This window comes from Somniosus microcephalus, chromosome 25 (assembly GCF_052327205.1).
Source record: "Somniosus microcephalus isolate GS21.2 chromosome 25, FLI_Smic_1.0, whole genome shotgun sequence".
NCBI lineage: Eukaryota > Metazoa > Chordata > Chondrichthyes > Squaliformes > Somniosidae > Somniosus > Somniosus microcephalus.
This window is the reverse complement of record NC_141011.1, coordinates 44,258,078-44,285,526: the sequence shown is the minus strand read 5'-3', so window position 1 is coordinate 44,285,526 and position 27,449 is coordinate 44,258,078. Positions and strand designations below refer to the sequence as shown.

The 27,449-nt window shown below is 45.0% G+C and overlaps 1 protein-coding gene across 3 annotated transcripts in view; it reads left to right on the top strand.

Moving 5' to 3' along the window:
- The window catches only part of acot7 (acyl-CoA thioesterase 7), a 288,558-nt gene that overhangs the window by 36,196 nt on the left and 224,913 nt on the right, over nt 1–27,449 (top strand). For all 3 annotated transcript variants that reach the window (XM_085967290.1, XM_085967292.1, XM_085967293.1), the window contains exon 2: nt 9,153–9,270. In XM_085967290.1, coding sequence (XP_085823416.1) covers nt 9,153–9,270 — 118 coding nt within the window. The remainder of the gene's footprint in view (nt 1–9,152; nt 9,271–27,449) is intronic.

The window sequence follows — 27,449 nt, the reverse complement described above, 5'->3', positions numbered from 1 at the left end:
CATGCACTCCAAGGTCCCTTTGTTCCTCTACACTACGCAGTGTTCCTCTACACTACGCAGTGTCCTATCATTTAATGTATATTCCCTTTCCTTGTTAGCCCTCCCCAAATGCATTACCTCACACTTCTCCGGATTAAATTCCATTTCCCACTGTTCTGCCCACCTGACCAATTTATTGATCTCCTCCTGCAGTCTACAGCTTCCTTCTTCAGTATCAACCACACAGCCGATTTTAGTATCATCTGCAAATAAGATCAGCTTGTGGTCAGTTGTTCTCTGCTTTTCAATGCTTCACAAATCACCTCCCTCTTTTTTAGCACTGTGGGATGCATACTATCTCTTTATGGGGATTTATTTTGAGCCTTTTAGCCTGTTCAGGACTCCAGTTCATTTACCAATTCAGGATTACCTCCTCTCCAATATCTTTCTCTTTTGCAAACACTGAAACAAAGTATTTATTAAGCATACTTACCAATTTCTGCTTATTCTCTACCAGCTGACTAAACTCTTCTATGGGGAGTCGCACCACTCATTTAACAAGTCAAGTGTCAGCCTTGACTGAGTGGTACCACTCTCACCTCTGAGTCAGAAGGTTGTGGGTTCAAGTCCCACTCCAGAGACTTGAGCACAAAATCTAGGCTAACATTCCAGTGCAATGCTGAGGGAGTGCTGCACGGTTGGAGGTGCCGTCTTTTGGATGAGATGTTAAACCGAGGCCTCGTCTGCTCTTTCAGGAGGACGTAAAAGATCCCACGGCAACTATTTCAGAGAAGAGCAGGGGAGTTCTCTACAGTGTCCTGAGCAATATTTATCCCTCAATCAACATCACTAAAACAGATTATCTAGTCATTTATACCATTGCTGTTTGTGGGATCTTGCTATGCCGCGCTTCCTACACTACAACAGTGACTACACTTCAATAGCATTTAATTGGCTGTAAAGTGCTTTTGGTCGTCCTGAGGTCATGAAAGGTGCTATATAAATGCAAATTCTTAACTTCTTTCTTACTGACATACCTTTCTGCTCTTTTTAATATTTTTTGAGATTCTCTTCTCATACTGTCTTCTTGCTTTTCTTAGTAATTAAAATCTCCTAGAACCTATAATTTTGTTATTCCTCTGATCCCTCTGATTTGTCTACAGATTTCTTCTTCCATTTTCCTCCCACAATTAGGGGGTCTGTAGTACAACTCCACAAATGTAACAATCCCCTTTTTTAATCTTAAATCTCTAACCATATTGACTGTCTGAACCTCTTTCTTGTGTACACCAGTCCTCTCTACAGCATATATTCGCCAATCCCCAATATTACTAATCCTCCTCCTCCTCCTTTCTTACCTATTCTATCTCTCCTAAACGTGTAAGCCAATATGTTTATTTTCCACTCCTGCCCAGTTTGCAGCCATATTTCTGTTAGTGCTATTAAATCATATCTTTCTGTGGTATAATTGCTGCAAATTACCCCAGCTTATTTCCCACACTCTGAACATTGCAATATATGCACTTTATCTTTTTTTTGTTCACATTTGAAGCTACTGCTTTGTCTTTGTTTGTCTACGCGAACAGCTCATTCCCTTATCCCAATCTTTTCCCTATTTATACCTGGTTAATTTGATTTTTTGCCTCCCTTTATTCCTACTGCACGCTATACTTCTGGCTAAATTAGAATCATAGAATGGTTACAGCAAGGAAGAAGGCCATTCGGCCTGTCGAGCCCGTGCCGGCTCTCTGCAAGAGCACTTCAGCTAGTCCCACTCCCCCGCCCTTTCCCCGTAGCCCTGCAAATATTTTTCTTTCAGATACTTATCCAACTCCCTTTTGAAAGCCGTGATTGAGTCTGCCTCCACCACCCTTTCAGGCAGTGCATCCCAGATCCTAACCACTCGCTGAGTAAAAAAGCTTTTCCTCATGTCGCCTTTGGTTCTTCTGCCAATCACCTTAAATCTGTGTCCTCTGGTTCTCGACCCCTCTGCCAATGGGAACAGTTTCTCTCTATCTACTCTGTCCAGACCCCTCTAGATTTTGAACTCCTCTATCAAATCTCCTCTCAACCTTCTCTGCTCTAAGGAGAACAACACCAGCTTTTCCAGTCTATCAATGTAACTGAAGTCTCTCATCCCTGGAATCATTCTCATAAATCTTTTCTGCACCCTCTCTAAGGCCTTCACATCCTTCCTAAAGTGCAGTGCCCAGAATTGGACACAATACTCCAGTTGAGGCCGAACCAGTGTTTTACACAGGTTCATCATAATTTTCACGCTTTTGTACTCTATACCTCTATTCATGAAGCCTAGAATCCCGTAAGCATTTTTAATTGCTTTCTCAACCTGCCCTGCCACCTTCAACGATTTGTGCATATAGAAACATACATAGAAACATAGAAGATAGGAGCAGGAGTAGGCCATTCGGCCCTTCGAGCCTGCTCCGCCATTCAATGTGATCATGGCTGATCATCCAAATTCAGTACCCTGTCCCTGCCATCTCCCCATATCCCTTGATCCCTTTAGCCTTAAGAAATATATCCAACTCTTTTTTGAATATATTTAATGAACTGGCCTCCACCGCCCTCTGTGGCAGAGAATTCCACAGGTTCACCACTCTCTGGGTGAAGAAATTCCTCCTCATTTCAGTCCTAAATGGCTTACCCCTTATCCTTAGACTATGACCCCTGGTTCTGGACTCCCCGGCCATCATAAACACCCTTCCTGCATCTAGTCTGTCCAGGCCTGACAGAATTTTATAGGTTTCGATGAGATCCCCTCTCAATCTTCTAAACTCCAGTGAGTATAATCCCAATCGACACAATCTCTCCTCATACGTCATTCCTGCCATCCCAGGTATCAGCCTGGTGAATCTTCGCTGCACTCCTTCCATGGCAAGAACGTCCTTCCTCAGGTAAGGCGACCAAAACTGCACACAATACTCAAGGTGCGGTCTCACCAAGGCCCTGTACAACTGTAGCAAGACATCCTTGTTCCTGTACTCGAACCCTCTTGCTACGAAGGCCAACATACCATTTGCCTTCTTAACCGCCTGCTGCACCTGCATGCTTACCTTCAGCGACTGGTGTACAAGAACACCCAGGTCTCTTTGCACTTCCCCTTCTCCCAATCTATTGCCATTCAAATAATCTGCCTTCCTGTTTTTGCCACTAAAGTGGATAACCTCACATTTATCCACATTATAGTGCATTTGCCATGTTTCTGCCCAATCACCCAATCTGTCCAAATCGTACTGGAGTTTCACGACATCCTCCTCACAGCTTACCCTCCCACCCAGCTTTGTGTCATCTGCAAATTTGGAGATATTCCATCCAATTCCCTCGTCCAGATCATTAATATATATTGTGAACTGTTAATATATATACCCCTAGGTCTCTCTGTTCGTGCAACCCCTTTAGGATTGTACCGTTTACTTTATGTTTCCTCTCTTCATTCTTTCTACCAAACCGTATGCACCTCGCATTTTGCTGCGTTAAATTTCATCTGCCACATGTCCGCCCATTCCACCAGCCTGTCTATGTCCTCTTGAAGTCTATCGCTCTCCTCCTCACTCTTCACTATACTTCCAAGTTTTGTGTCATCTGCAAATTTTGAAATTGTGCCCTGTACACTCACACCCAGATCATTAATATATATCAAAAAAGCAATAGTCGTAGAACCGACCACTGGAGAACACCACTGTATACCTTCCTCCAGTCCAAAAACAACCGTTTACTACTACTGTCTGCTTCCTGTCACTTAGCCAATTTCGTATCCATGCAGCCACTGTCCCTTTTATTCCAGGGGCTTCAATATTATTTTCTATTTGTATGTTTACCTCTTCTATTTCTATCTACTTCCTCTTTCTGGCTGCTTTTCTTTTCCCCATCCCCTCCTTTCCTAGTTTAAATGTCTATTAGCTTTCCTACTTATCCGTTTTACCAGTTCATTAGCTCCCTTCCTGTTCAGATGTGGCCCATCCTTGCGGAATAACTCGCATCTTCCCCAAAACTAGTGCCAGAGCCCCATAAAAAGGACAACCTTATTCCTAATAACATCCTTTTAGCTACGTGTTATGGCTCCCTAATCTTCCTATGCTTCCCTGTTCAAGCACTTGGCTGGGGGAGTAATCCAGTGATAACCACCTCTGAAGTCTTGCTCCTAAACCCACTTCCACTAATCTCCCAAACTCCTTTTGGAGGAATTCAGGCCTCTCTCTTATATCTTTGGCTCCCATGTGAACCATGATGACTGGCTGCTGTCCCTCTCCTTCCATAATTTTTTCCAGTCTTTCCGAAATGTCCCGTCCCCTAAAACCTGGGAGGCAATAAAGCATCTAGGAATCTTGGTCTGGACTGCAAAAGATCGTGTCCATCCCTCTAGCTATCTAGTTTCTTATTAACACTGTATTCCTAACTGAATTACTAATTTCCTTACCTGGAGCCATCTCATATTTTTTGGTGCCACCGGCATCCATTTGATGGTCATTACCAGAAACCTCTTGAGCTCAAGTAATCTCAGTTGGCGACACATCTCTACGATATGAGCGATCCTTTCTTTTTGCAGGACTTGTGGAGATTAATTTTTCCTCTTTATTTCTCTTTTGATGAGTTTATGAATTCATTTAAGGCCATGCCTGTTCAGTCTGAGCTTGTTGGTTTTAGGTAGGTATTTATCCTGCATGCTCAACACTCTGCCCTTTCACAGTGTTGGACTTGTGCTCTCCTGAAGTTTGGTTGCACAACCAAATTTGTTAGGAAAAGGTGTAGTGCCAGAGGACTGGCGGATAGCTAATGTAATACCTATATTTAAGAAGGGGGATAGAACATGTCCAGGGAATTATAGACCAGTCAGCTTAACATTGGTGGTAGGAAAAATAATGGAATCCCTACTAAAGGAGAGAATAGAAGAACATCTAGAAATGAAAAGTATAATACTGAATCGGCAGCATGGATTTCAAATGGGAAAACCTTGCTTGACCAATCTTATTGAATTTTTTGAAGAGGTAACGAAGAGACTAGACAATGGTAACGCAGTAGATGTAATTTACCTCGATTTTCAAAAGGCCTTTGATATGGTACCCCATAATAGACTATTGAATAAGGTCAGAGAATGCAGAGTCAGGGGACAAGTCAGAATGTTTGCTGGCTGGCATCAGGACAGAAAGCAGAGAGTGGGAGTAAAGGGTAGCTATTCAATGTGGCAGAAGGTGGGTAGTGGTGTTTCACAAGGATCAGTGCTGGGACCATTGCTGTTCACAATTTACATTAACGATACGAGACTCCCAAAACCAGCGCTCTACTCGGAGCGCCGACACGGCAAGAGAGCCCCAGGTGGGCAGAGGAAACGCTTCAAGGACACCCTCAAAGCCTCCTTGAAAAAGTACAACATCCCCACTGGGAATCCCTGGCCCAAGACCGCACAAAATGGAGGAGAAGCATCCAGGAAGGCGCCGAACACCTCGAGACTCTTCGCCGGGAGCAAGCGGAAGCCAAGCGCAGGCAGCGCAAGGAGCGCACGTCAACCCAAGCACCCCACCCACCCGCCCCTTCAACCGCCGTCTGCCCCACCTGTGACAGAGACTGTAGGTCCCGCATTGGACTCATCAGTCACCTGAGAACTCATTTTTAATGTGGAAGCAAGTCATCCTCGGTTCCGAGGGACTGCCTAAGAAAGAAGACTTAGTGTCCTTGGGATATTGTTAGGCCGTCTGGTTTCTAGGGCGGTTACACATCTTGAGCAGTCCCTTTGTCTTGCAACACTTGCATTTCAATATCCTTGATTAAATCTTGTAGCCAGCCCAGTTACGCGATTATGTGAGGTAATGCTATGCACTGCCTCTCCTGACCAGCCCCTGCACAGAGTCAAATCCCCACCATGCACCAGCACTCCACACCAACGCCCATACACTTCTTTCCCCCTTTCAGGGGCGGTAACTTTTGAAAGCTGGGAAACTTAGCGCCAGGCGCTAATGATTCCCAGCTTTCACAAAATTGGGTTTAGCGCTCCAGGAGCGAGTGCTCCACTCCTTTCTGGAGCACTAACGGACGCAGACGGGGCGGTAGGTGTACAGCGCTGCCGCCATCCGAAGCTCCCTCCCTCCCTTAAGGGGAAGGGCCATCGCTGCAGGCTCTGCATTGGGACCAGTTAGCTGCGATCCGGCTCGATCAACCCCATGCACTCCAGCAGAGTGCCGGGCTGATCGATCGCGGCCCAGGAGAAGAAAAAAAAATTGACCCAAACCATTTCAGAAATTTAGGTACTTACCTTGGCAACCTCCCCTTTTAACTTTTGCCCCCGAAGTGCCCGGCCTCCCGATCAACGCCTCGTGCAGCTGTCGGTGTCATCGCCTGGCGATGCTGCAGGGAGCGGAACTGAAGTTCGGCACCGGGGCGATGCGCAGGGCAATGACATCCCGCTCTCCGGGCAAAGGGAGATCGTGCCGTAAAGTCTTACCGCCGCCGCAAACCTCTCACCGAAGTTCGCGGGAGTCGTTCATCTTGCTGCGCCTGGGCGGTATGTCATTAGCGTCCCGTTATCGCTCCCCCTGGGGGGCTAACTGGAGCCGCTAACCCACTGAATTTCTCCCCCCTAAGAGTTACTTTTTAAAAATCAATGAGTTATGATGATCTGGAATGCACTGCCTGAAAAGGTGGTGGAAGCAGATTCAATAGTAGCTTTCGAAAGGGAATATACTTGATGAGGAAAAACTTGCAGGGCTATGGGGAAAGTGCAGGGGAGTGGGACTAATTGGAGAGCTCTTACAAAGGGCCAGCACAGGCACAATGGGCTGAATAGCTGCTTTCTGTGCTTTATGATTTTATAACTTTAGTTGTAGGCTGCCTTTCTTTACTCCATTGACCAATATTTGGGTTTGGCGAAGATGACATGATTAATCTGGTCGTCCCAGGACTCGACTGGCCCCACAGCCTGCTTACTTTCGATTGGATTGTAAAATAGTGAAAGGTGGTTGTAAATAAAAATAGCCACTTGGTATCTATGTTTTTAACAAAAGATAGACAGGACAGTTTTAAAACAAAATTAAAAAGCAGGTGGTGGCTGTTTTTGTTTTAAAAAAAGCATGGAATTATCTGGCTTTGTTAGTGGGGAAAAAAACACTGGGAAGCATTTGTTCATGTTGTAGGCAGCAGCAATCGGAGATATCCCAAGTGGATTCCCACCATTAATGCTTTGGGATAAGAATGGGAACTTGAGGCCATACCTAACCATTGCCAGTATTCTAATCTCCACTGGTTTAAACACTTGAGTGTACTGTCAGTAAGGTAGAGCAATCGAGTCTTTTGATTAACCCACAAGGATTTTGAAAAGACAGACTTGTGTAGGGTTGTCTGGTATAAATTTATCACAGGAAGTGGCTTTGTACTTCTGCTGAAGCTTATCCTTTTGATCACTGGTAGTAGAAATGCAGAAAAGATGAAATGATTTCAAGTGAAGGCTGCTTTGTAAGTCGCTCATTTTCGGGTGCAGAGTTACTGGTTTAAATTTTTCTCGTGTCCACAATCCCAGCTGACGTTTTGCTTGAGGCCCAATCTTGGGAATCTGCAAACACACAAAGGTTCCAAATGTCATTGTTACAGATGGGTTTTAATGGAGTGGTTGGCTAGCAGACAAGAGGCTGAGAAATCAGGTCTAGCGACAAGTGAAATAGCCCTATTAAAATACGACTATTTAATAGAATTTTTTTTTCTTATCATGAAGGAAGAAATTGCAGGGCTATGGGGAAAGAGTAGGGGAGTGGGACTAATTGGATAGCTCCTTCAAAGAGCTGGCATGGACACAATGGGCTGAATGGTCTCCTGTGCTGTATAATTCTATGAAGTACCTAGAAACTGTTCACAGGGGCATTGTTGAAAATAAGAGCTCAGTGTGTGGGGAATTGCAGGTGCAGACTCCTGTCTACTCACTCTGTGGCGCGGAGTGTTGGAGCATTCCTGAGCGTGACCCTTGAGTAAAAGGTCAGCTGGGATTGGGGACCTGAGTAACACTGCACCAGAAAATGAGGGACTCACCTAATCTGCATTTGGTCTCCCCAATGTAGAGGAGATTGCACCAGTGAATGCAGTATACTAGGTTAGAAGAAGTACACGTTAATCGGTGCCTCACATGGAAGGTGTGTTTGGGGCCCTGGCCTACTGTGTCTTTCCAGCACATTCTGCTTTTTACATTTTTTTATAATGGTGGAGTGGTAAATAGCAAGGAGGGAAGTCTCAGGCTACAGGACGATATAGACGGGTTGGTCAGATGGGCAGAACAGTGGCAAATGGAATTTAACCCTGAAAAGTGTGAGTTGATACATTTTGGGAGGACTAACAAGGCAAGGGAATACACAATGAATGGTAGGACCCGAGGAAGGACAGAGGATCAGAGGGACCTTGGTGTGCATGTACATAGATCCCTGAAGGCAGCAGGACAGGTAGATAAGGTGGTTAAGAAGGCATATGGGATTCTTGCCTTCATTAGCCGAGGCATAGAATATAAGAGCAGGGAGGTTCTGATGGAGCTGTACAAAACGCTAGTTAGGCCACAGCTGGAATACTGTGTGCAGTTCTGGTCGCCACACTATAGGAAGGATGTGATTGCATTGGAGAAGGTGCAGAGGAGATTCACCAGGATGTTACCTAGGCTGGAGCGCTTCAGCTATGAAGAGAGACTGGACAGGCTGGGGTTGTTTTCCTTAGAGCAGAGAAGGCTGAGGGGGGACCTGATTGAGGTGTACAAAATTATGAGGGGCATAGATAGGGTAGATAGAAAGGAACTTTTCCCCTTAGTAGAGGGGTCAATAACCAGGGGGCATAGTTTCAAGGTAAGGGGCAGGAGGTTTAGAGGGGATTTGAGGAAAAACTTTTTCATCCAGAGGGTGGTTGCAATCTGGAACTCGCTGCCTGAAAGGGTGGTAGAGGCAGGAACCCTCACAACATTCAAGAAGCATTTAGATGAGGACTTGAAATGCCATAGCATACAAGGCTACGGACTGAGTGCTGGAAAATGGGATTAGAATAGACAGGGCTTGATGGCTGGCGCGGACACGATGGGCCGAAGGGCCTCTTTCTGTGCTGTATAACTCTATGACTCTATAGTTTCTGACTTCAGTTAATCTTTAGCTGTTGCTGTCTCGAGAGATGTGACATCTTTTTTTTTTTAACGCTTGCAGGGTCATGCGCCCCGATGATGCCAACGTTGCAGGCAATGTCCATGGGGGTACAATATTGAAAATGATAGAGGAGGCTGGAGTCATCATCAGTACCAGGCACTGCAACATGCAGAATGTGGTGAGTCTCAATAAAGGACAGTTTATAAATTAACAGTGGGTCCAGAGCTGTGTTGACACTGATTTGTCTTGGCAAATGCGGACATGCTGCTGGCTGACTGTCAGCGTGAAATTCTTACAGTTGGCATATATGTGGGGAAAATGGAGTGATAAGAGATCTGGTAATTTGGTTGAGTTATGCTTTCGACATGATAACTACCTTTCAGTTAAATGCGGTACTGCCAGATACTCATTTCTGTCGAGCACAACAGCTTAGGTTTATGGAAGAGGCAGCAATATGGTGGGTATTGTATACTTCAGTAATGAGGATGCAGATTGTTTTGAGATTTTCTTTTATTTCTGTACTCGGATCTACGGCTTTTAGCCGTTCCCAGCTTCGATCTTGCACCAGGTGGTAAGGCTACCAGATAATTTTAAAGTGAAGCATATTTGCTATGAGCCGCAGCTGCCGCCTGGTAAAGCGATTCGCTCTCTTCCCTCTATTGTTAGTGTTCCTAACCATCTCAGTAGGGTACTAAAGCAATTCATTTACATAGGAAGTGTTGATTCGTAGGCAAACACGAGAGCCATTTTGCGCACAGCATTGAGTCAAAAACTGCAATGAGATGAATGACCAGTTAATCTATTTCTGGTGGTGTTGGCTGATTGAAAAATATTGGCCACGGCACTTGGAGAACTCTCTGCTCTTCTTCAAACAATGGGCTCTTTAACATTCACCTGAACCCCAGAACAAGCACTCGGGGCCTCTGTTTAATGTCTTGTGTAAGGGCAGCACCAATCCCTGAGTACTGCACAGCTGATTTGTCAGCATAGATATTGTGCTCCAGTCCTCCAAGTGGGTCTTGAACCCACAACCTTCTGCCTCAGAGACATGAGTGCCACTAACTGAGCCAAGTTGCTGCGGTGGATCGAGCGACACTTCTCCTGGTTTTCAGAGTTTTAAAATGTCTCGGAGGGGAAGTAGGACAGCAAGTGTGACCACAGCCTGCAGTTGCAAGGCAGAGGTCCAGAAGATGGGTAGGAATCAGTTCCAGTCTGTCTTGTTGCTGAGGAGGCAAAGGGGAGAAAATGAATAACTTCAATCAGTAAATACCTATCATTAGAAACCTCTGTCAAACTAATCCAACAAGATTCTGACAGCTCTTCAGGGATTTGCACTCTGAATCCGGAATCCGTGCCCGATCTAGTTTACAAAGCACAGAGGGGTTCTCTCAGTCCTCCTAAGGACATTTTAAACCTATCTGATGTTAATTCTTATGTTCTTAATTTAGATGTGTAGAGTATGGGTACGCTCTCCTCTGTGCTTTCGAAACTGTTAAATTTGAGCTGCTCTGTGCACACGTGTAAGCTTACAGAACTCTCCCCTGGGCAGGACAACTGGAATTCCAGACGGGCAGTGTAAACGGGGTACTGCCTGACTGAACTCGTACTGTAACTACAGGTCTGGGAGAAAATATAAGGGCCCTTGCCAAATGAAGGGGCCACCATCTCTTCTGGCCAGTGTGGCCTGAGTGCTCACCAGTTTGTATAGGGAAGTGATATGATTTCTTGCTCACTGGCTTACACAGACCTTTCCAGCCATTGAAAATGATCCAGCTGCCACAGAATAAACTTGTTAACCACTTACATGCACAGTTGTTTATTTGTTGTTGTGGAATCTGTCCTGTATTGTAGAAAAGGAAGATTCCATAGTGCTGTCAGCCTTAGGACTTGTTTGGAATAGAGGGCTTTAATGGATGCTGGTTATTGTGGGGCTTTAGACATCTGGCTTTGTTTTTTGTGTGAGGCAAATTATCTCAGCCCCAGGACATCGCTGCAGGAGTTCCTCAGGGCAGCGCCCCAGGGGCAACTATCTTCAGCTGCTTCATCAATGACCTATCCTTCATCATAAGGTCAGAAGTGGTGATGTTCTCTGATAATTAGACAGTGTTCAGTTCCATTTGCAATTTCTCAGATAATGAAGCAGTCCGTGCCCGCATGCAGCAAGACCTGGACAACATCCAGGCTTGGGCTGATAAGTGGGAAATAACATTCGTGCCACACAAGTGGGCCATCTCCAACAAGAGATAGTATAACCACCTCCTCATGGCATTCAATGACATTACCATCGTCAAATCCCCCACCATCAACATCCTGGGGGTTGCCACTGACCAGGCAAACTCAACTGGACCGGCTATATGCCGTGGCTACTAGAGCAGGTCAGAGGCTGGGTATTCTGCAGCGAGTGTCTCACCTCCCGACTCCCCAAATTCTTTCCACCACGTACAAGGCACAAGTCAGGAGTGTGATGGAATACTCTCCAGTTGCCTGGATGAGTGCAGCTGCAACAACACTCAAGAAGCTCAACACCATCCAGGACAAAGTAGCCCGCTGGATCGCCAGCGCATCCACCACCTTAAACATTCACTCCCTCCACCACCGGCGCACCATGGCTGCAGTGAGTACCATCTACAAGATGCACTGCAGCAACTCGCCAAGGCTTCTTCGGCAGCACCTCCCAAACCCGCAACCTCCACCACCTGGAAGGACAAGGACAGCAGGCGCATGGGAACACCACCACCTCCAAGTTCCCCTCCAAGTCACACACCATCCTGACTTGGAAATATATCGCCGTTCCTTCATTGTTGCTGGATCAGAATCCTGGAACCCCCCTCCCTAACAGCGCTGTGGGAGCACCTTCACCGCACGGACTGCAGCGGTTCAAAAAGTATCACTACCACCCTCTCGTGGGCAACTAGGGATAAGCAATAAATGCTGGCCTTGCCAGCGACCCCCATATCCTGAGAATGAATTAAAAAAAAATTAATGAAGCAGCCATTAATGTATGGAGAGTTATGAACACATCTTAGGGTTCATTACTGCTGTACAATTATGGGCTGAATCCTATTTTCAGTCCAGCGCTTATCACATTTCAGTGCACTCGACGCAATCAGTGCACTCGACGCAATCATGGCATTCTATTTGATGATGCTGAAGCAATATAAATTAGCTAATTTTCAATGTGTATGCGTGCCAGTGCACTGGAATTACGCTACAATACAGAGAAGGAAGTGAACTCAGATGACACAGGAGGTTTAAAGAGGACATTTCAAACAAACAAAAGGGAGGATAAATTGTACAAAAGCCAGTGGGAGTCTTGGGCTCACTGCAGTGATGGTGTTCTCTCTCTTGCTTGCTCACTCGGTCTCTCTTGCTCTCCCTAGATATATTTCTTTCTATCTGTAAAATGGTTAGCTAATTTTAGTAAATGACTACACAGTAGGACACTGCAGTGCTGCTTCTGTGTTGGCTGTGAGGGTGCAATTGCATTGATACAGCCCCAATCCTACAGATCAGAGGGGGGCAGAGTGAAATGTGTACAGATTGCTTGCTATTAAGTAACATTACACTCACAGATTGTGGCGCTGTTGTGTAGTAATAGTAGTAGTACAACCTGCAAAAAAAAAATCCTCCTCCTGTCCTGAATTGAACTTTGTGGCCCTATAAATACAGAAATGAATTAGACTGACACCCGAAGAATACATCATGCAATTTATCCACAATGTATGGTATTTTTGTTTTGTATAAAGGTGCTAATACTTGAGTATCTTTAGCTAAAGCCTCCTGTGTTATTGTATAAACATATTATTCTGTGAGAGCCTGTATTAATGTAGCATATTCTACATTTACATAACCATTGAATGTTTTGGATAATGATTAAAGCAGTTCTATAAAGAACAATGGTCATGCTCAAAAGTGCAAGGATTGTGGTTTCCTTTGCCATCATCAAAACTACATGCAAGAGCAGAGAGGAAGGTAAAATGGGAGTTCAATTCTCCGATTGTGGCTTATACTAAAGCAGATTTTTTATCAAGGTTAAGGAGTACAGTGAATGATTCATTGTGGGGGATCTGAATGGTGCATTGGGTCCCATTACCGCTGGGTTTGGATCTCATCCAGATTGAGGGCTGTAAGTCCTTTCTGTCTATTGGCTGTAAGGGTCCTACATGAAATGGGTTTTAGACAATTTCAACGTAATTCCCAGTGCATGTGGGCCTGTAGCACAAAACTGTCCTAAATTGTTTATTAATTGGCATTAAAATTGGCCAACTCACTCCGTGAAGTTATAGGAATGGCTTGTGTGACAGTAAAGAAATGTCAAAGTGGCACAACAGTAGATGCTCACTGTTTGGGGTTAAAGGCACATTATTTGAGCATTACTTTGCATTTAACTCTGCATGCTACCTGACTTAGCAATGCTTGATGAAAATGCTGGGTTGAAAAATTGAGGAAAAAGGAAGAATTGTCCTGTAGTTCTACACTGAATCTTCATTCCGCAGTGTAATGGGGAATATTTCTGGAAGATTTTAGCAGCACTTGGTGATGAAGTATAGGCTTAGTCGCGCCATTTGTTGGTGTCTGGCTGTCAAATTCAGGCTGTGTTGCACGAGCTAAAAGGTTAAAATCTTACACCCCATTTATATCACAGCATTGCCTCTGACTGCAGTGTCAGCATGACTATGAAAGAGGCAGCACCAGTGGCACCATAGGAACCAGTAACTACCCAAGGAGGCGGTTTACTGACCATCGACCAGAGGCATCTGTAAACAAGTGCATTTTTTTCCCAAGCTGTGGTTTTTGCATTGCTATTCTGTAAGGACCTTGTAAGGATCATTGGGCAGTCACAAGTTCAAGTTAGAAATAACAACAATAAGTGCAGTTTACATTTATACAGCTGTTTTCGTGTAACAGAACATCCATTTTACAGGGGCGGTGTAGACACAGCAGGAAGCAGGGCAGAGTTCGGGGAGGTGACTGAAGGTGAAAGAGAGAATTTTTCAGGAGGCTTTCAAAGGTGGGAAGAAACATAAGAACATAAGAAATAGGGGCAGGAGTCGGCCATACGGCCCCTTGAGCCTGCTCCGCCATTCAATAAGATCATGGCTGATCATCAACCTCAACTCCACTTTCCCATCCGATCTCCATATCCCTTGGTTCCCCTAGAGTCCAAAAATCTATCTATCTCAGCCTTGAATATACTCAAACACTCAGCATTCACAGCCCTCTGGGGCAGAGAATTCCAAAGATCCACAACCCTCTGAGTGAAGAAATTCCTCCTAATCTCAGATTTAAATAGCCTACCCCTTATGCTGAGACTATGCCCCCTAGTTCTAGACACTCCAGCCAGGGGAAACAACCTCTCAGCATCTACCCTGTCAATCCCCTTCAGAATCTTGTATGTATCAATGAGATCACCTCTCTTCTAAATTCCAGAGAGTATAGGCCAATTCTACACAATCTCTCATCAAAGGTGAAGAGGGTGTTGAAAAGGGATACCAGAATGCAGCAGCACATTGGCTGAAGACAGTACCAGCAGTGGTAGAATGGGAGGCGAAAGAGTCGTGAAGCAGTCGGGAGAATGGAAGGTGTCTGCTGGGCTAGGGGCCTGGAGAAGGTTGTGGAGGTAGGTTGGAGTGAGGCCGTTGAGGAATGTGCATGGAAATCTTTTTCAACATTTTTACCAATAAGTGAGAGAGAACTTGGGGACAAAAATCCGCGTTCCTTCCAGTGCAATCCCGCTGTAAGTCTTCCGGGGGTGCGGTGAAAGCTGCATATTCGGTTAGGTACACTGGTTCCTGGCAGTTTCCGCAGGGCCTTCTTGAGGCCACCCTCCATTGGGATTCTGACCTACCCCCTCTGGTATGCACACGAGTTGCACCACTCGTGGCGTGGGTGCCCATCTGTAATATGGAAATTAAGTGATGCCCCTCTTTACCTCGCACACTTTGGCGGGATCAGCGGCAGATGTCACAGGTGGGCACATCCTGGCACTTGTGTATATGTAGCACCTTATCACACCTCTCAGAAGTATCCCAAAGCACTTCACGTACAACGAATTATTTGGAAGGACGGTCACTGTGTAGGCAAATGTGGACAGCCATTTTGTGAACAGTCAGGTCCCATAAACAGCAAAGAGATGAATGACCAGTAAAACTATTGGTGATTTTGTTTGAGGGAAGACCATTGACCAGGGCACAGAGAGAACCCTCCTGCTGTTCTTCAAATACTGCCATGGGATCTTTAATGTCAACCTGAACAGGCAGATGGAGCTTCGGTTTAACATCTCATCGAAGGATTTCTTGCTCACTGACAGGAAATAAAATGTAAACTCTCAAACCGTTACGTGTGCACAGTTGGTTAAGTCAGTTGTTCTGGTGCTGTGGAATCCACCACTCCGTGTAAGAGGAGTGGACTTTCAGTGCTGGCAGCCTGGGGCTGTATTGCAAAAGTTCTGTGTGAAATGGCCCTGCTCTGTATGAGAACGTGTTTTTTTTTTGCAACGTGCTAAGCGCCTAATGAATGGGTCTCCTGCAACTAGCGACAACACCGAAGTAAACTGGCCAGATCCGCTGAGGCGGGCGGCTGGGGAGACCAGTGTTTTTTTTAGCGATTCTAATCAGTTTATTTTGGTGTTGCTCTTGGCTGCACAAGACCTGGATGTGTGGAGCTGGTGGCATGAGCAATGTAAAAGCAGCTGTGTGGAGCTTGCCGTGACATTTTAAAAGGGTCACCCACCTGCAAGCATCAAGATTGAAAAATCGGGAGAGTGTTCTGAACAAATTTCCGATAGGATTTGATGGCTCGCAGTCAATAGTTTTGTTTTATGCAGTGTTTCTTGTGAGTAAGAGCTGACATGGTATATTCACGGTCTACACAAGGTGTCATTGCTCAGTTTGATGTGTTGTAACGAGTATTTCTTTATTCTTTGCCTGGAGCAAATGTTTTTCAGCTATGTTGCAGCTCAGCCACCAGGGTGCGCTGCTCCTGTGAAGGGCTCTCCCCAAATGCATTTATCAGCCAAGGCAGTTTAAACGAGTTGGGTCTACTGTGAAAGGTTTGCTGTCACTTCCAGCAAATTTTACAAACCTGCAATTACGGAATGGCTGTTGAAGTTACATTATTTCATAACACCTCAACACAAAAATAGTGACAGTACTTATAAAGTTAGATAAATATAGAAACAAGGAATAAAAACAGAAAAGGCTGGAAACACTCAGCAGGTCAGTGTTGTGTGGCACTACCACCGTGCTAAATGGGATAGATTCAGAACAGATCTAGCAGCTCAAAACTGGGCATCCATGAAGCGCTGTGGGCCATCAGCAGCAGTAGAATTGTATTCCACCACAATCTGTAACCTCATGGCCCAGCATATCCCCCACTACCATTACCATCAAGCAAGGGACCAACCCTGGTTCAATAAGGAGTGTAGAAGAGCATGCCAGGAGCAGCACCAGCGTACCTAAAAATGAGGTGCCAACAGGGGAAGCTGCAACACAGGACTACATGCATGCTAAAAAGCGGAAACAACATTCTATAGACAGAGCTAAGCGATCCCACAATCAACGGATCAGATCAAAGCTCTGCAGTCCTGCCACATCTAGTCGTGAATGGTGGTGGACCATTAAACAACTAACGGGAGGAGGAGGCTCCATGACTATCCCCATCCTGAATGATGGTGGAGCCCAGCACGGGAGTGCAAAAGACAGGCAGAAGCATTTGCAACCATCTTCAGCCAGAAGTGCCAAGTGGATGATCCATATCGGCCTCCTCCTAAGATCCCCACCATCACAGAAGCCAGTCTTCAGCCAATTCCATTCACTCCACATGATATCAAGAAACGGCTGAGCGCATTGGATACAGCAAAGGCTATGGGTCCCGACAACATCCCGGCTATTGTGCTGAAGACTTGTGCTCCAGAACTAGCTGCGCCTCTAGCCAAGTTGTTCCAGTACAGCCACAACACTGGCATCTATCTGACAATGTGGAAAACTACCCAGGTATGTCCTGTCCACAAAAAGCAGGACAAATCCAACCCGGCCAATTACCGCCCCATCAGTCTACTCTCAATATCAGCAAAGTGATGGAAGGTGTCGGCGATAGTGCTATCAAGCGTCACTTATCAATAACCTGCTCACTGATGCCCAGTTTGGGTTCCGTTAGGACCACTCGGTTCAAGACCTCATGACAGCCTTGGTCCAAACATGGACAAAGGAGCTGAATTCCAGAGCTGAGGTGAAAGTGACTGCCCTTGACATCAAGGCAGCATTTGACCGAGTGTGGCATCAAGGAGCCCTAGTAAAACTGAAGTCAATGGGAATCGAGGGGAAAGCTCTCCACTGGCTGGAGTCATACCTAGCACAGAAGATGGTTGTGGTGGTTGGAGGTCAATCATCTCACAGTCCCAGGACATCACTGCAGGTGTTCCTCAGAGCAATGTCCCAGGCCCAACCATCTTCAGCTGCTTCATCAATGAACTTCCCTCCAACATACGGTCAGAAATGGGGATGTTCGCTGATGACTGCACAGTGTTCAGCGCCATTCACAACTCCTCAGATAATGAAGACCTGGACGACGTTCAGGCTTGGGCTGATAAGTGGCAGGTAACATTCGCGCCACACAAGTGCCAGGCAATGACTATCTCCAACAAGCAAGAGTCTAACCACCGCCCCTTGACATTTGACGGCATTACCATCGCTGAATCCCCCACCATTAACATCCTGGGGTTCACCATTGACCAGAAGCTTAACTGGACCGGCCACATAAATACTGTGGCAACAAGAGCAGGTCAGAGGCTAGGTATTCTGCGGCGAGTGTGGGATGTGGGCATCGCTGGTAAGGCCAGCATTTATTGCCAATCCCTAATTGCTCTTGAGAAGGTGGTGGTGATTCGCCTACTTGAACCGCTGCAGTCCATGTGGTGAAGGTACCCCCACAGCGCTGTTACGGAGGGAGTTCCAGGATTTTGACCCATCGACGATAAAGGAACAGCAGTGTGTGAAGTCAGGATGGTGTGTGACTTGGAGGGGAACTTGGAGGTGATGGTGTTCCCATGCATCTGCTGCCCTTGTCCTTCTAGGCAGTAGAGGTCGCGGGTTTTGCAGGTGCTGCTGAAGAAGCCTTGGCGAGTTGCTGCAGTGCATCTTGTAGATGGTACACACTGCAGCCACGGTACACCGGTGGTGGAGGGAGTGAATGTTTAAGGTGGTGGATGGGGTGCCAATCAAGCGGGCTGCTTTGTCCTGGATGGTGTCGAGCTTCTTGAGTGTTGTTGGAGCTGCACTCATCCAGGCAAGTGGAGAGTATTCCATCACAATCCTGACTTGTGCCTTGTAGATGGTGGCAAGGCTTTGGGGAGTCGGGAGGTGAGACACTTGCTGCAGAATACCCAGCCTCTGACCTGCTGTTGTTGCCACACTATTTATGTGGCTGGTCCAGTTCAGTTTCTGGTCAATGGTGATCCCTAGGATATTGATGGTGGGGGATTCGGTGATGGTAATGCTGTTGAATGCCAAGGGGTGGTGCTTAGACTCTCTTGTTGGAGATGGTCATTGCCTGGCACTTGTGTGGTGCGAACGTTACTTGCCACTTATCAGCCCAAGGCAGAATGCCGTCCAGGTTTTGCTGCATGCAGGCATGGACTGCCTGTTTGTTCTCCTAGCTGTATGGAGTTCTTATTTAGTTGCATCTTATTTATTGAACAGTGAAATGATGCTAGTTAAATCCTGTTCTAAGCAAGCATTTCTGTCGGATCATAAATGTCTCAGAAACTTTTTAAAGCACTTGACATGCTATGAATTACCTTGACGTGCAGTGACTGTTGCTATGTGAGCACACGTGGCAGCCATTTTGTGCACAATCAGAAACGAGACGAATGACCTGTTAATCTGCTGTTATTTGAGGGAGGAAAATTGGCCAGGAGATGAGGAGAAGCCCCAAGGTCCCAAGAAAACCAAATCACGGGAGCTTTAACAGCCACTTGAATCACTGAAAGACACAGCTGTGGCATTTGGTTTAACTCGTCATCCGAAAGACCTCCAACCATGCAGAACTCCCTCAGTACTGCACCGGAGTGCCAGCCTAGATCAAGTCCTGGAGTGGGGCTTGAACCCAGAACTGTCCGACACGGAGGTGAGAGTGATACTAACTGAGCCGAACTGACCTCTCCAAAGTACTTTAACCATTGCGCTGCTGAAAAAAAGAGGAATTTTTACAGACATCGAGCAAATGTTTTAATGAGTACTTTAATCATTGGACAGCTGAGTAGTTAATACATTCATTGAGTGTCTGTATAGAGTTGTCTTTTAATGAGTTTAATTACATGGAAGTATATCTTTATTCAGCAGTGCAGTGGTTAAAGTACTGGTTTCAGCCATTGTTGTGTGATTTTTGTGGAGTTCTTGTTTGTTTCTTAAAGTGCCAATGACAGCATGTGTTGTGCCAGCTTTACTGACTTGCTCTTGATATTCTTTGATCACTCGAGGAAGGTTAGAATTCAAAAGAAATGGAGCTGAATTTTCACGACAAACATTATTCATTAAAAATAAAAACAGAAAATGCTGGAGATAATCAGCAGGTCAAGCAGCATCTGTGAAGAGAGAAACAGAGTTAACGTTTCAGGTCGATGACCTTTTGTCAGAACTGGAAGAAAGCAGGAAATGGAACAGATTTTATTAATTAAAATATTGATGGAGCTGTACAGAATTACAGTGCAGGTTCATTATTTCTTGTATGTATGTGCTTCATTTATTTTTATTTTTGACAACAAGCAGCACCATTGTGATTGAGTTGCTGGGATCATGGTTAGTGCATAGTTTTTAGAGATGAAAAACGCAGTTAACATTTTTGTATAAAAAAAATAGGTACTAGATTAGTGCGTCAACTATGGGTGGGAATTGGGCCCAGGCCACAATATGGATGGCATAAACTTCTTGGCTGCAGTGGTGCTGGGTTTACCTGTCAGCCGTGGCTCAGTCGGTAGCACTCTCGCCTCTGAGTCAGAAGGTTGTGGGCTCAAGTCCCACTCCAGAAACTTGTATATAAATCTAGGCTGACTGAGGGAGTGCGACGCTGTTGAAGGTGCCGTCTACATCAATGATTTGGATGAGGGGACCAAATGTAATATACCCAAGTTTGCTGATGATACAAAGCTAGGTGGGAATGTAAGTTGTGAGGAGGATGCAAAGAGGTTTCAAGGGGATAGAGACAGGCTAAGTGAGTGGGCAAGAACATGGCAAATGGAATATAATGTGGAGAAATGTGAAGTTATCCACTTTGGCTGGAAAAATAGAAACCAGAGTATTTTTTAAGTGGTGAGAGATTGGGAAATGTTGGTGTTCAGAGGGACCTGGGTGTCCTTGTACAAGAATCACTGAAAGTTAACATGCAGGTACAGCAAGCAATTATGAAAGCAAGTGATATGTTGGCCTTTATTACAAGAGGATTTGAGTATAAGTGTAAAGACGTCTTACTGCAATTATATAGGGCCCTGGTGAGACCACACCTGGAGTATTGTGTACAGTTTTGGTCTCCTTACCTAAGGAAGGATATACTTGCCATAGAGGGAGTGCAATGAAGGTTCACCAGACTGATTCCTGAGATGGGGAGATTGTCCTATGAGGAGAGATTGAGCAGACTAGGCCTATATTCTCTAGAGTTTAGAAGAATGAGAAGTGATCTCATTGAAACATACAAAATTCTTACAGGGCTTGACAGGGTAGATGCAGGGAGGATGTTTCCCCTGGCTGGGGAGCCTAGAACTAGGGGTCACAGTCTCAGAATAAGGGGTCGGCCATTTAGAACTGAGATGCGGAGAAATTTCTTCACTCAGGTGGTGAATCTTTGGAATTCTCTACCCCAGAGGGCTGTGGAGGCTCAGTCGTTGAGAATATTCAAGACAGAGATCGATAGACTTTTGGATATTAAGGGATATGGGGATAGTGCAGGAAAGTGGAGTTGAGGTAGAAGATCAGCCATGATCTCATTGATTGACGGAGCAGGCTCGAGGGGCCAAATGGCCTACTCCTGCTCCTATTTCTTATGTTCCTCTGTCTTTCAGATGAGATGTTAAACTGAGGCCCTGTCTGCTCTCTCCAGATGGACGTAAAAGATCCCATGGCACTTCTGTATTTCAAAGAAGAGTAGGGGAGTTATCCCTGGTGTCCTGAACAATATTTATCCCTCAATTAACATCACTAAAACAGATTATCTGGTCATTATCACATTGCTGTTTGTGGGAATTTGCTGTACACAAATTGGTTGCTGCGTTTCCAACATTATAACAGTGACTACACTTCAAAAGTACTTAATTGGCTGTAAAGCGCTTTGGGACATTCCAAAGTCATGAAAGGCGCTACATGTTCTTTCTTGAACCATTCATTTTAGTTTTTCTGCTGCTCCGAGCCACTGTCAGTATTCTAACTCGCAAGCACAAAGCGTTGTAAAAGCACAGATGTGTAAAAGTGTTAATCCACTGACAGCTGTACCAGTAATTGGCATGGAGATGCTTGACTGTAGATTTCAACTGGAAACTGTGCGAGCTGCCTGTTAATAAACCACTGCAGCAGAATCACCAGTAATTATTCTCTGCCAACTCAAAATCAATTTATTTAATGTGGAGGAAGTGTTTCATTACAGACAAAAAAAGAAGTTGTAAGCCCAGTGGGTATTTTTAGTTGGAGTCTGCATTCGCAGCATGCAGCTTTGTTCTTCTTTGAAGCCCACGTTTACCCCAGTGGGAAAGCAGACTTGCACTGCTCCCACTGTGGTGATGGATATGCCGATTTCTGGAAATGAGACAAAGGGCGAGGAATAATTATGTGGAATGCCACTATGAACCTTCTTGTGGTTCAAGACGAATGGAACAATATCGATTTGCAATAGGTTATATTTTGATGGTAACAAGTCCACTTTTTAAAAGTTTGTGTGCTGACTCCCCAGGAAATGATTTTCAACTGCTTTTTATAGTTTAGTACTCCTCACGAACATAAGAAATAGGAGCAGCAGTAGGCCATCGGGCCCCTCGAGTCTGCTCCGCCTTTCAGTAAGATCATGGCTGGACTTTTACATCAACTCCACTTTCCTGCCGTATCCCCATATCCCTTGATTCCCACAGTGCCCAAAAATCTATCGATCTCATTCTTGACTATACTCAAAGACTGAACCTCCACAGTCCTCTGGGGTCGAGAATTCCAAAGATTCACCACCCTCTGAGTGAAGAAATTCCTCCTCATCTCAGTCCTAAATGGCCAACCCCTTATTCTGAGACTGTGACCCCTAGCTCTAGACTCTCCAGCCAGGGGGAAACAGCCTCTCTGCATCTACCCTGTCAAGCCCTCTAAGAATTTTATACGATCATTCTTCTAAACTCCAGAGAGTATAGGCCCATTCTACTCAATCTCTCCTCATAGGACAGCCCTCTCATCCCAGGAATCAACCTAGTGAACCTTCGTTGCACTCTCTCTAAGGCAAGTATATCCTTCCTTAGGTAAGGAGACCAAAACTGTACACAATACTCCAGGTGTGGTCTCACCAGGGCCCTATATAATTGCAGCTAGACTTCCTTACTCTTATACTGCAACTCCTTTGCAATAAAGACTATCACACCATCAGCCTTCCTAACTGCTTGCTGTACATGCATGTTAACTTTCTGTGATTTGTGTACAAGGACACCCAAATCCCTCTGACTCCCAACATTTACTAGCCTCTCACCTTTTTAAAACGTATTCTGTTTTTCCATTCTTCTTACCAAAGTGGATAATTTCACACTTCCCCACATTATGGCACCTTCTTGCCCAACCACTTAACCGGTCGAGATCCCATTGCAACATAATTGCGTCCTCCTCACAGCTTACTTTCCCACCTAGCTTTGTATTGTCAGCAAACTTGAATATATTACACTCTGTCCCCTCATCTAAGTCATTGATCTAGATTGTAAATAGCTGAGGCCCAAGCACTGATCCTTGCGGCGCTCCACTAGTTACACCCTACCATCCTGAAAATTACCCGTTTATTCCTACTCTCTGTTTTCTGTCCGTTACTCAATCCTCAATCCATGCTAATATATTACCCCCAATCCCATGAGCACTAATCTTGTATGACAGCCTATTGTGTGGCACCTTATCGAATGCCTTCTGAAAATCCAAATATACTACATCCACTGGTTCCCTCTTATCTACCCTGCTAGTTTAAAAAAACATCTTAATAGATTTGTCAAACACGATTTCCCTTTCATAAAACTGTGTTGACTCTGCTGAATCTTACTGTGGAGAGGGATATTGATGCTGTGCGATGGAACACTCTGCATTTCGAACACCTAGTGGGCATGTTTCCCCTCGGTAACAATTGCGAGCAAAAAAAATGTTTCAAATATAAGAGAGAATTACTCCAGGGTCAGGTGTAGCCTGAATGGATGTGGATCATTCCTTCTTCACTCTTGTCTGAACAATGTCCCTCAGCCCCATCCTCACAAGTGCCAGCTATTGCACAAGGGAGACGGTTTCCATTTCCCATAGCAGCCATCCTGTGAGACTACTGAGCAAGATTGCCAATTGGGTGACGATTATTGTTGAATTCCAGGCAGATTTTATGCTGTGGGCCCACGTTCACTGGGGATTGAACTGAGACATCGCAGAATTGAACACTTTGTATGAATTGATTCTGCATTCGAATGATTAGCTCTTTACATGCTGGTGGTCCACACATTTAGAAGATAGGAGCAGGAGTAGGCCATTCGGCCCCTCGAGCCTGTTCTGCCATTTAATGAGATCATGGCTGATCATCCAAATTCAGTACCCTGTCCCTGCTTTCTCCCCATATCCTTTGATCCCTTTAGCCTTAAGAAATATATCTAACTCCTTCTTGAATATATTTAATGAATTGGCCTCAACTGCCTTGTGTGGCAGAGAATTCCACAGGTTCACCACTCTCTGGGTGAAGAAATTCCTCCTCCATCTCAGTCCTAAATGGCTTACCCCTTATCCTTAGACTGTGACCCCTGGTTCTGGACTCCCCCGCCATAGGGAACATCCTTCCTGCATCTAGTCTGTCTAGTCCAGTTAGAATTTTATAAGTTTCAGTGAGATCCCCTCTCATTCTTCTAAACTCTAGCGAATATAAGCCTAATCGACCCAATCTCGATTTGTTTACTGTAGCCCTGTTTGATTTACACCCTTGATTTCTCTGCCTTCCACTTTTGCTTTTCTCCTTCCTGTCTTTTGTTTCTATCCTTGCTTCCCTTTCCTCTGTCTCGCTGCACAGGTTCCTAACCCCCTGCCATTTTAGTTTAAACCCTCCCCAACAGCACTAGCAAACACTCCCCCTAGGACATCGGTCCTGGTCCCGCCCAGGTGCAAACCGTCCAGTTTGTACTGGTCCCACCTCCCCTAGAACCGGTTCCAATGTCCCAGGAATTTGAATCCCTCCCCCTTGCACCATTCCTCTAGCCACGTATTCATCTGAAATATCCTTCTATTTCTACTCTGACTAGCACGTGGCACTGGTAGCAATCCTGAGATTACTACCTTTGAGGTCCTATTTTTTAATTTACTTCCTAACTCCCTATATTCAGCTTTTAGGACCTCATCCCGTTTTTTACCTATATCGTTGGTACCTATATGCACCAAGACAACTGGTTGTTCACCCTCCCCCTCCAGAATGCCCCTGCAGAATGTTGGAATGATGTAAACCTCTGCATCATACGCCCTTGCCATTCAATTGAAAGATACTTTATAACAATTTGAAACTTTTTGTAATGAATGTATATTGAAATATACTAATTACAAAGAAACGCAACAAGCTTATTTGTTTGAGGTTCTGGATATGTGAAAGTATCATTTTCGCCTCTACCATCGGAAAACTATTTTGTAACGGTTTCATCTTATAACCAGTAGTTTCATGCCTGTGTGATGCTCTGTAGACTGGGTGAAACATGAGATCAGTTTAGATCAAACACTTAAAAAGAAAAATAGTGTGGTGATGGAATGATGGGTCACAGGTTCACCCACATGTTTCACTGTCTGCTCCTATTGCATTCCTGAGTAATACAATTATTTTCAATGAACTGAATCCTGTTGCCAATTGGTTCTCGGGTACCTTGAATGATTTGATTAACCACGGTATATTGGTTCAAGGTCAACTGTTGGGAGGCTGATGAGTATTAAAGGTTCCTTGTGTTGTGCAAGCTTTCATCTTACAAGCCCATTCCCTTTTGTCTGGCTGCTAATGCTCTGATGAATGTTAGGCCCATACATTCAAGTGGTCTCACGGTAGCATAATGTGGAGTGTCCTCTCCATTTCAATCAGACTTTGACAGTATTACGAACAATTAGAAAGGTACTTGACTCACCAAATTAGAGTGCACAGTGTTTGCTCCTCATTTTTGCCAATCTATTTAATCCTAGTTGGTATGATTAAGATTGTTGGGATTCCAAAGATGACAACATCTATTTTGGAGCTGACTATGTATCATTTTTAACCAACTCAGAGGAGGAGTTAAAAGGGCCAGCCTTGAGATGATGTGATTCAGTTGATAAGGCACGTGAAAAGCAAAGCTAACAAAGCATGTGCTCTACCACCTGGAAAACAGTGTGAATAGTAAAAACAACCCAGCAGGCTTAAAGGAGCTGCTCACTGTATGTGTCCTTAATAAACTAAAACGGAATTAATTCTATTATCACCACAGAAATTTACAAGATCATATACAGTAGAATCATAGAATGGTTACAGCACAGTAGGAGGCCATTCGGCCCGTTGAGCCCGTGCCAGCTCTCTGCAAAAGCACTTCAGCTAGTTCCAATCCTCCGCCCTTTCCCCGTAGCCCTGCAAATATTTTCCTTCAGGTACTTATCCAATTCCCTTTTGAAAACCACAATTGAATCTGCCTCCACCACCCTTTCAGGCAGTGCATTCCCGATCCTAACCACTCGCTGCGTAAAAAAGTTTTTCCTCATGTCGCCTTTGGTTCTTCTGCCAATCACCTTAAATCTGTGTCCTCTGGTTCTCGACCCTTCCGCCAATGGGTAACAGTTTCTCTCTATCTACTCTGTCTCGACCCCTCATGATTTTGAACACCTCTATCAAATCTCCTCTGCTCTAAGGAGAACAACCCCAGCTTCTCCAGTCTATCCACGTAACTGAAGTAAGTCCCTCATCCCTGGAGCCATTTTTGTAAATCTTTTCTGCACCCTCTCTAAGGCCTTCACATCCTTCCTAAATTGCGGTGCCCAGAATTGGGCACAATACTCCAGTTGAGGCCAAACCAGTGTTTTATAAGGTTCATCATAACTTCCTGCTTTTGTACTCTATGCCTCTATTTATGAAGCCCAGGATCCTGTATGCTTTTTTAACCATTTTCTCAACTTGCCCTGCCACCTTCAACGATTTGTGCACATACATCCCCAGGTCTTTCTGTTCCTGCACCTCCTTTAGAATTGTACCCTTCAGTTTTGTGGTAAACCACTGTTTGTATTCCTGTTTGTCCTGTTTGTATTCCACTGTGTACATGCCTGGACATGCCTCGGCTGACTCCTCCCACAGGTCCTAGTATAAAGGTGACTGCTCCCCAGCCCTTGGTATCCTGGACCGGTCGACCACTCGAGGCAGACCTCCATTCTGTTGTTAATAAAAGCCTTTAGTTACTCTTCTAACTCTCAGTCTTTTATGAGTAATTGATAGCGCATCAAGTTTATATTGCCTCTCCTCGTTCTTCCAACCAAAATGTATCACTTCGTACTTTTCTGCGTTAAATTTCATCTGCCATGTGCCTGCCCATTCCACCAGCCTGTCTATATCCTCTTGAAGTCTATCACTATCCTCCTCACCATTCACTATACTTCCAAGTTTTGTGACATCTGCAAATTTTGAAATTGTGCCCTGTACACCCAAGTCCAACCTCTGCCTCCATACGTAGGTCTCCATTTTGGTCCCTAATTGGCCCCACCCCTCCTCTTACTACTCGTTTACCATTTATATGCCTATAGAAGACATTTGGATTCCCTCTTATGTTAGCTGCCAATCTATTCTCATACTCTCTCTTTGCCCCTCTTATTTCCTTTTTCACTTCCCCTCTGAACTTTCTGTATTCAGCCTGGTTCTCACTTGTATTCTCAGCCTGACATCTGACACATGCCCCCTTTTTCTGTTTCACCTTACTCTCTAGCTCTTTTGTCATCCAGGGAGCTCTGATAGATACAAAAGAGGAAGGCTCTTTGGCCCATCATGGCTCATTCACCCAGAACAAATCTATAATTCCCACATCGTTCAACTGCTTCTTAAATGATTCCAGGGTTTTTGCCACCCCTGCCCTGTCTAGAAGTCAGTTCCACCTGCTGATGACTTTTTTTGAGTGAAGAAGAACTTCCTGAC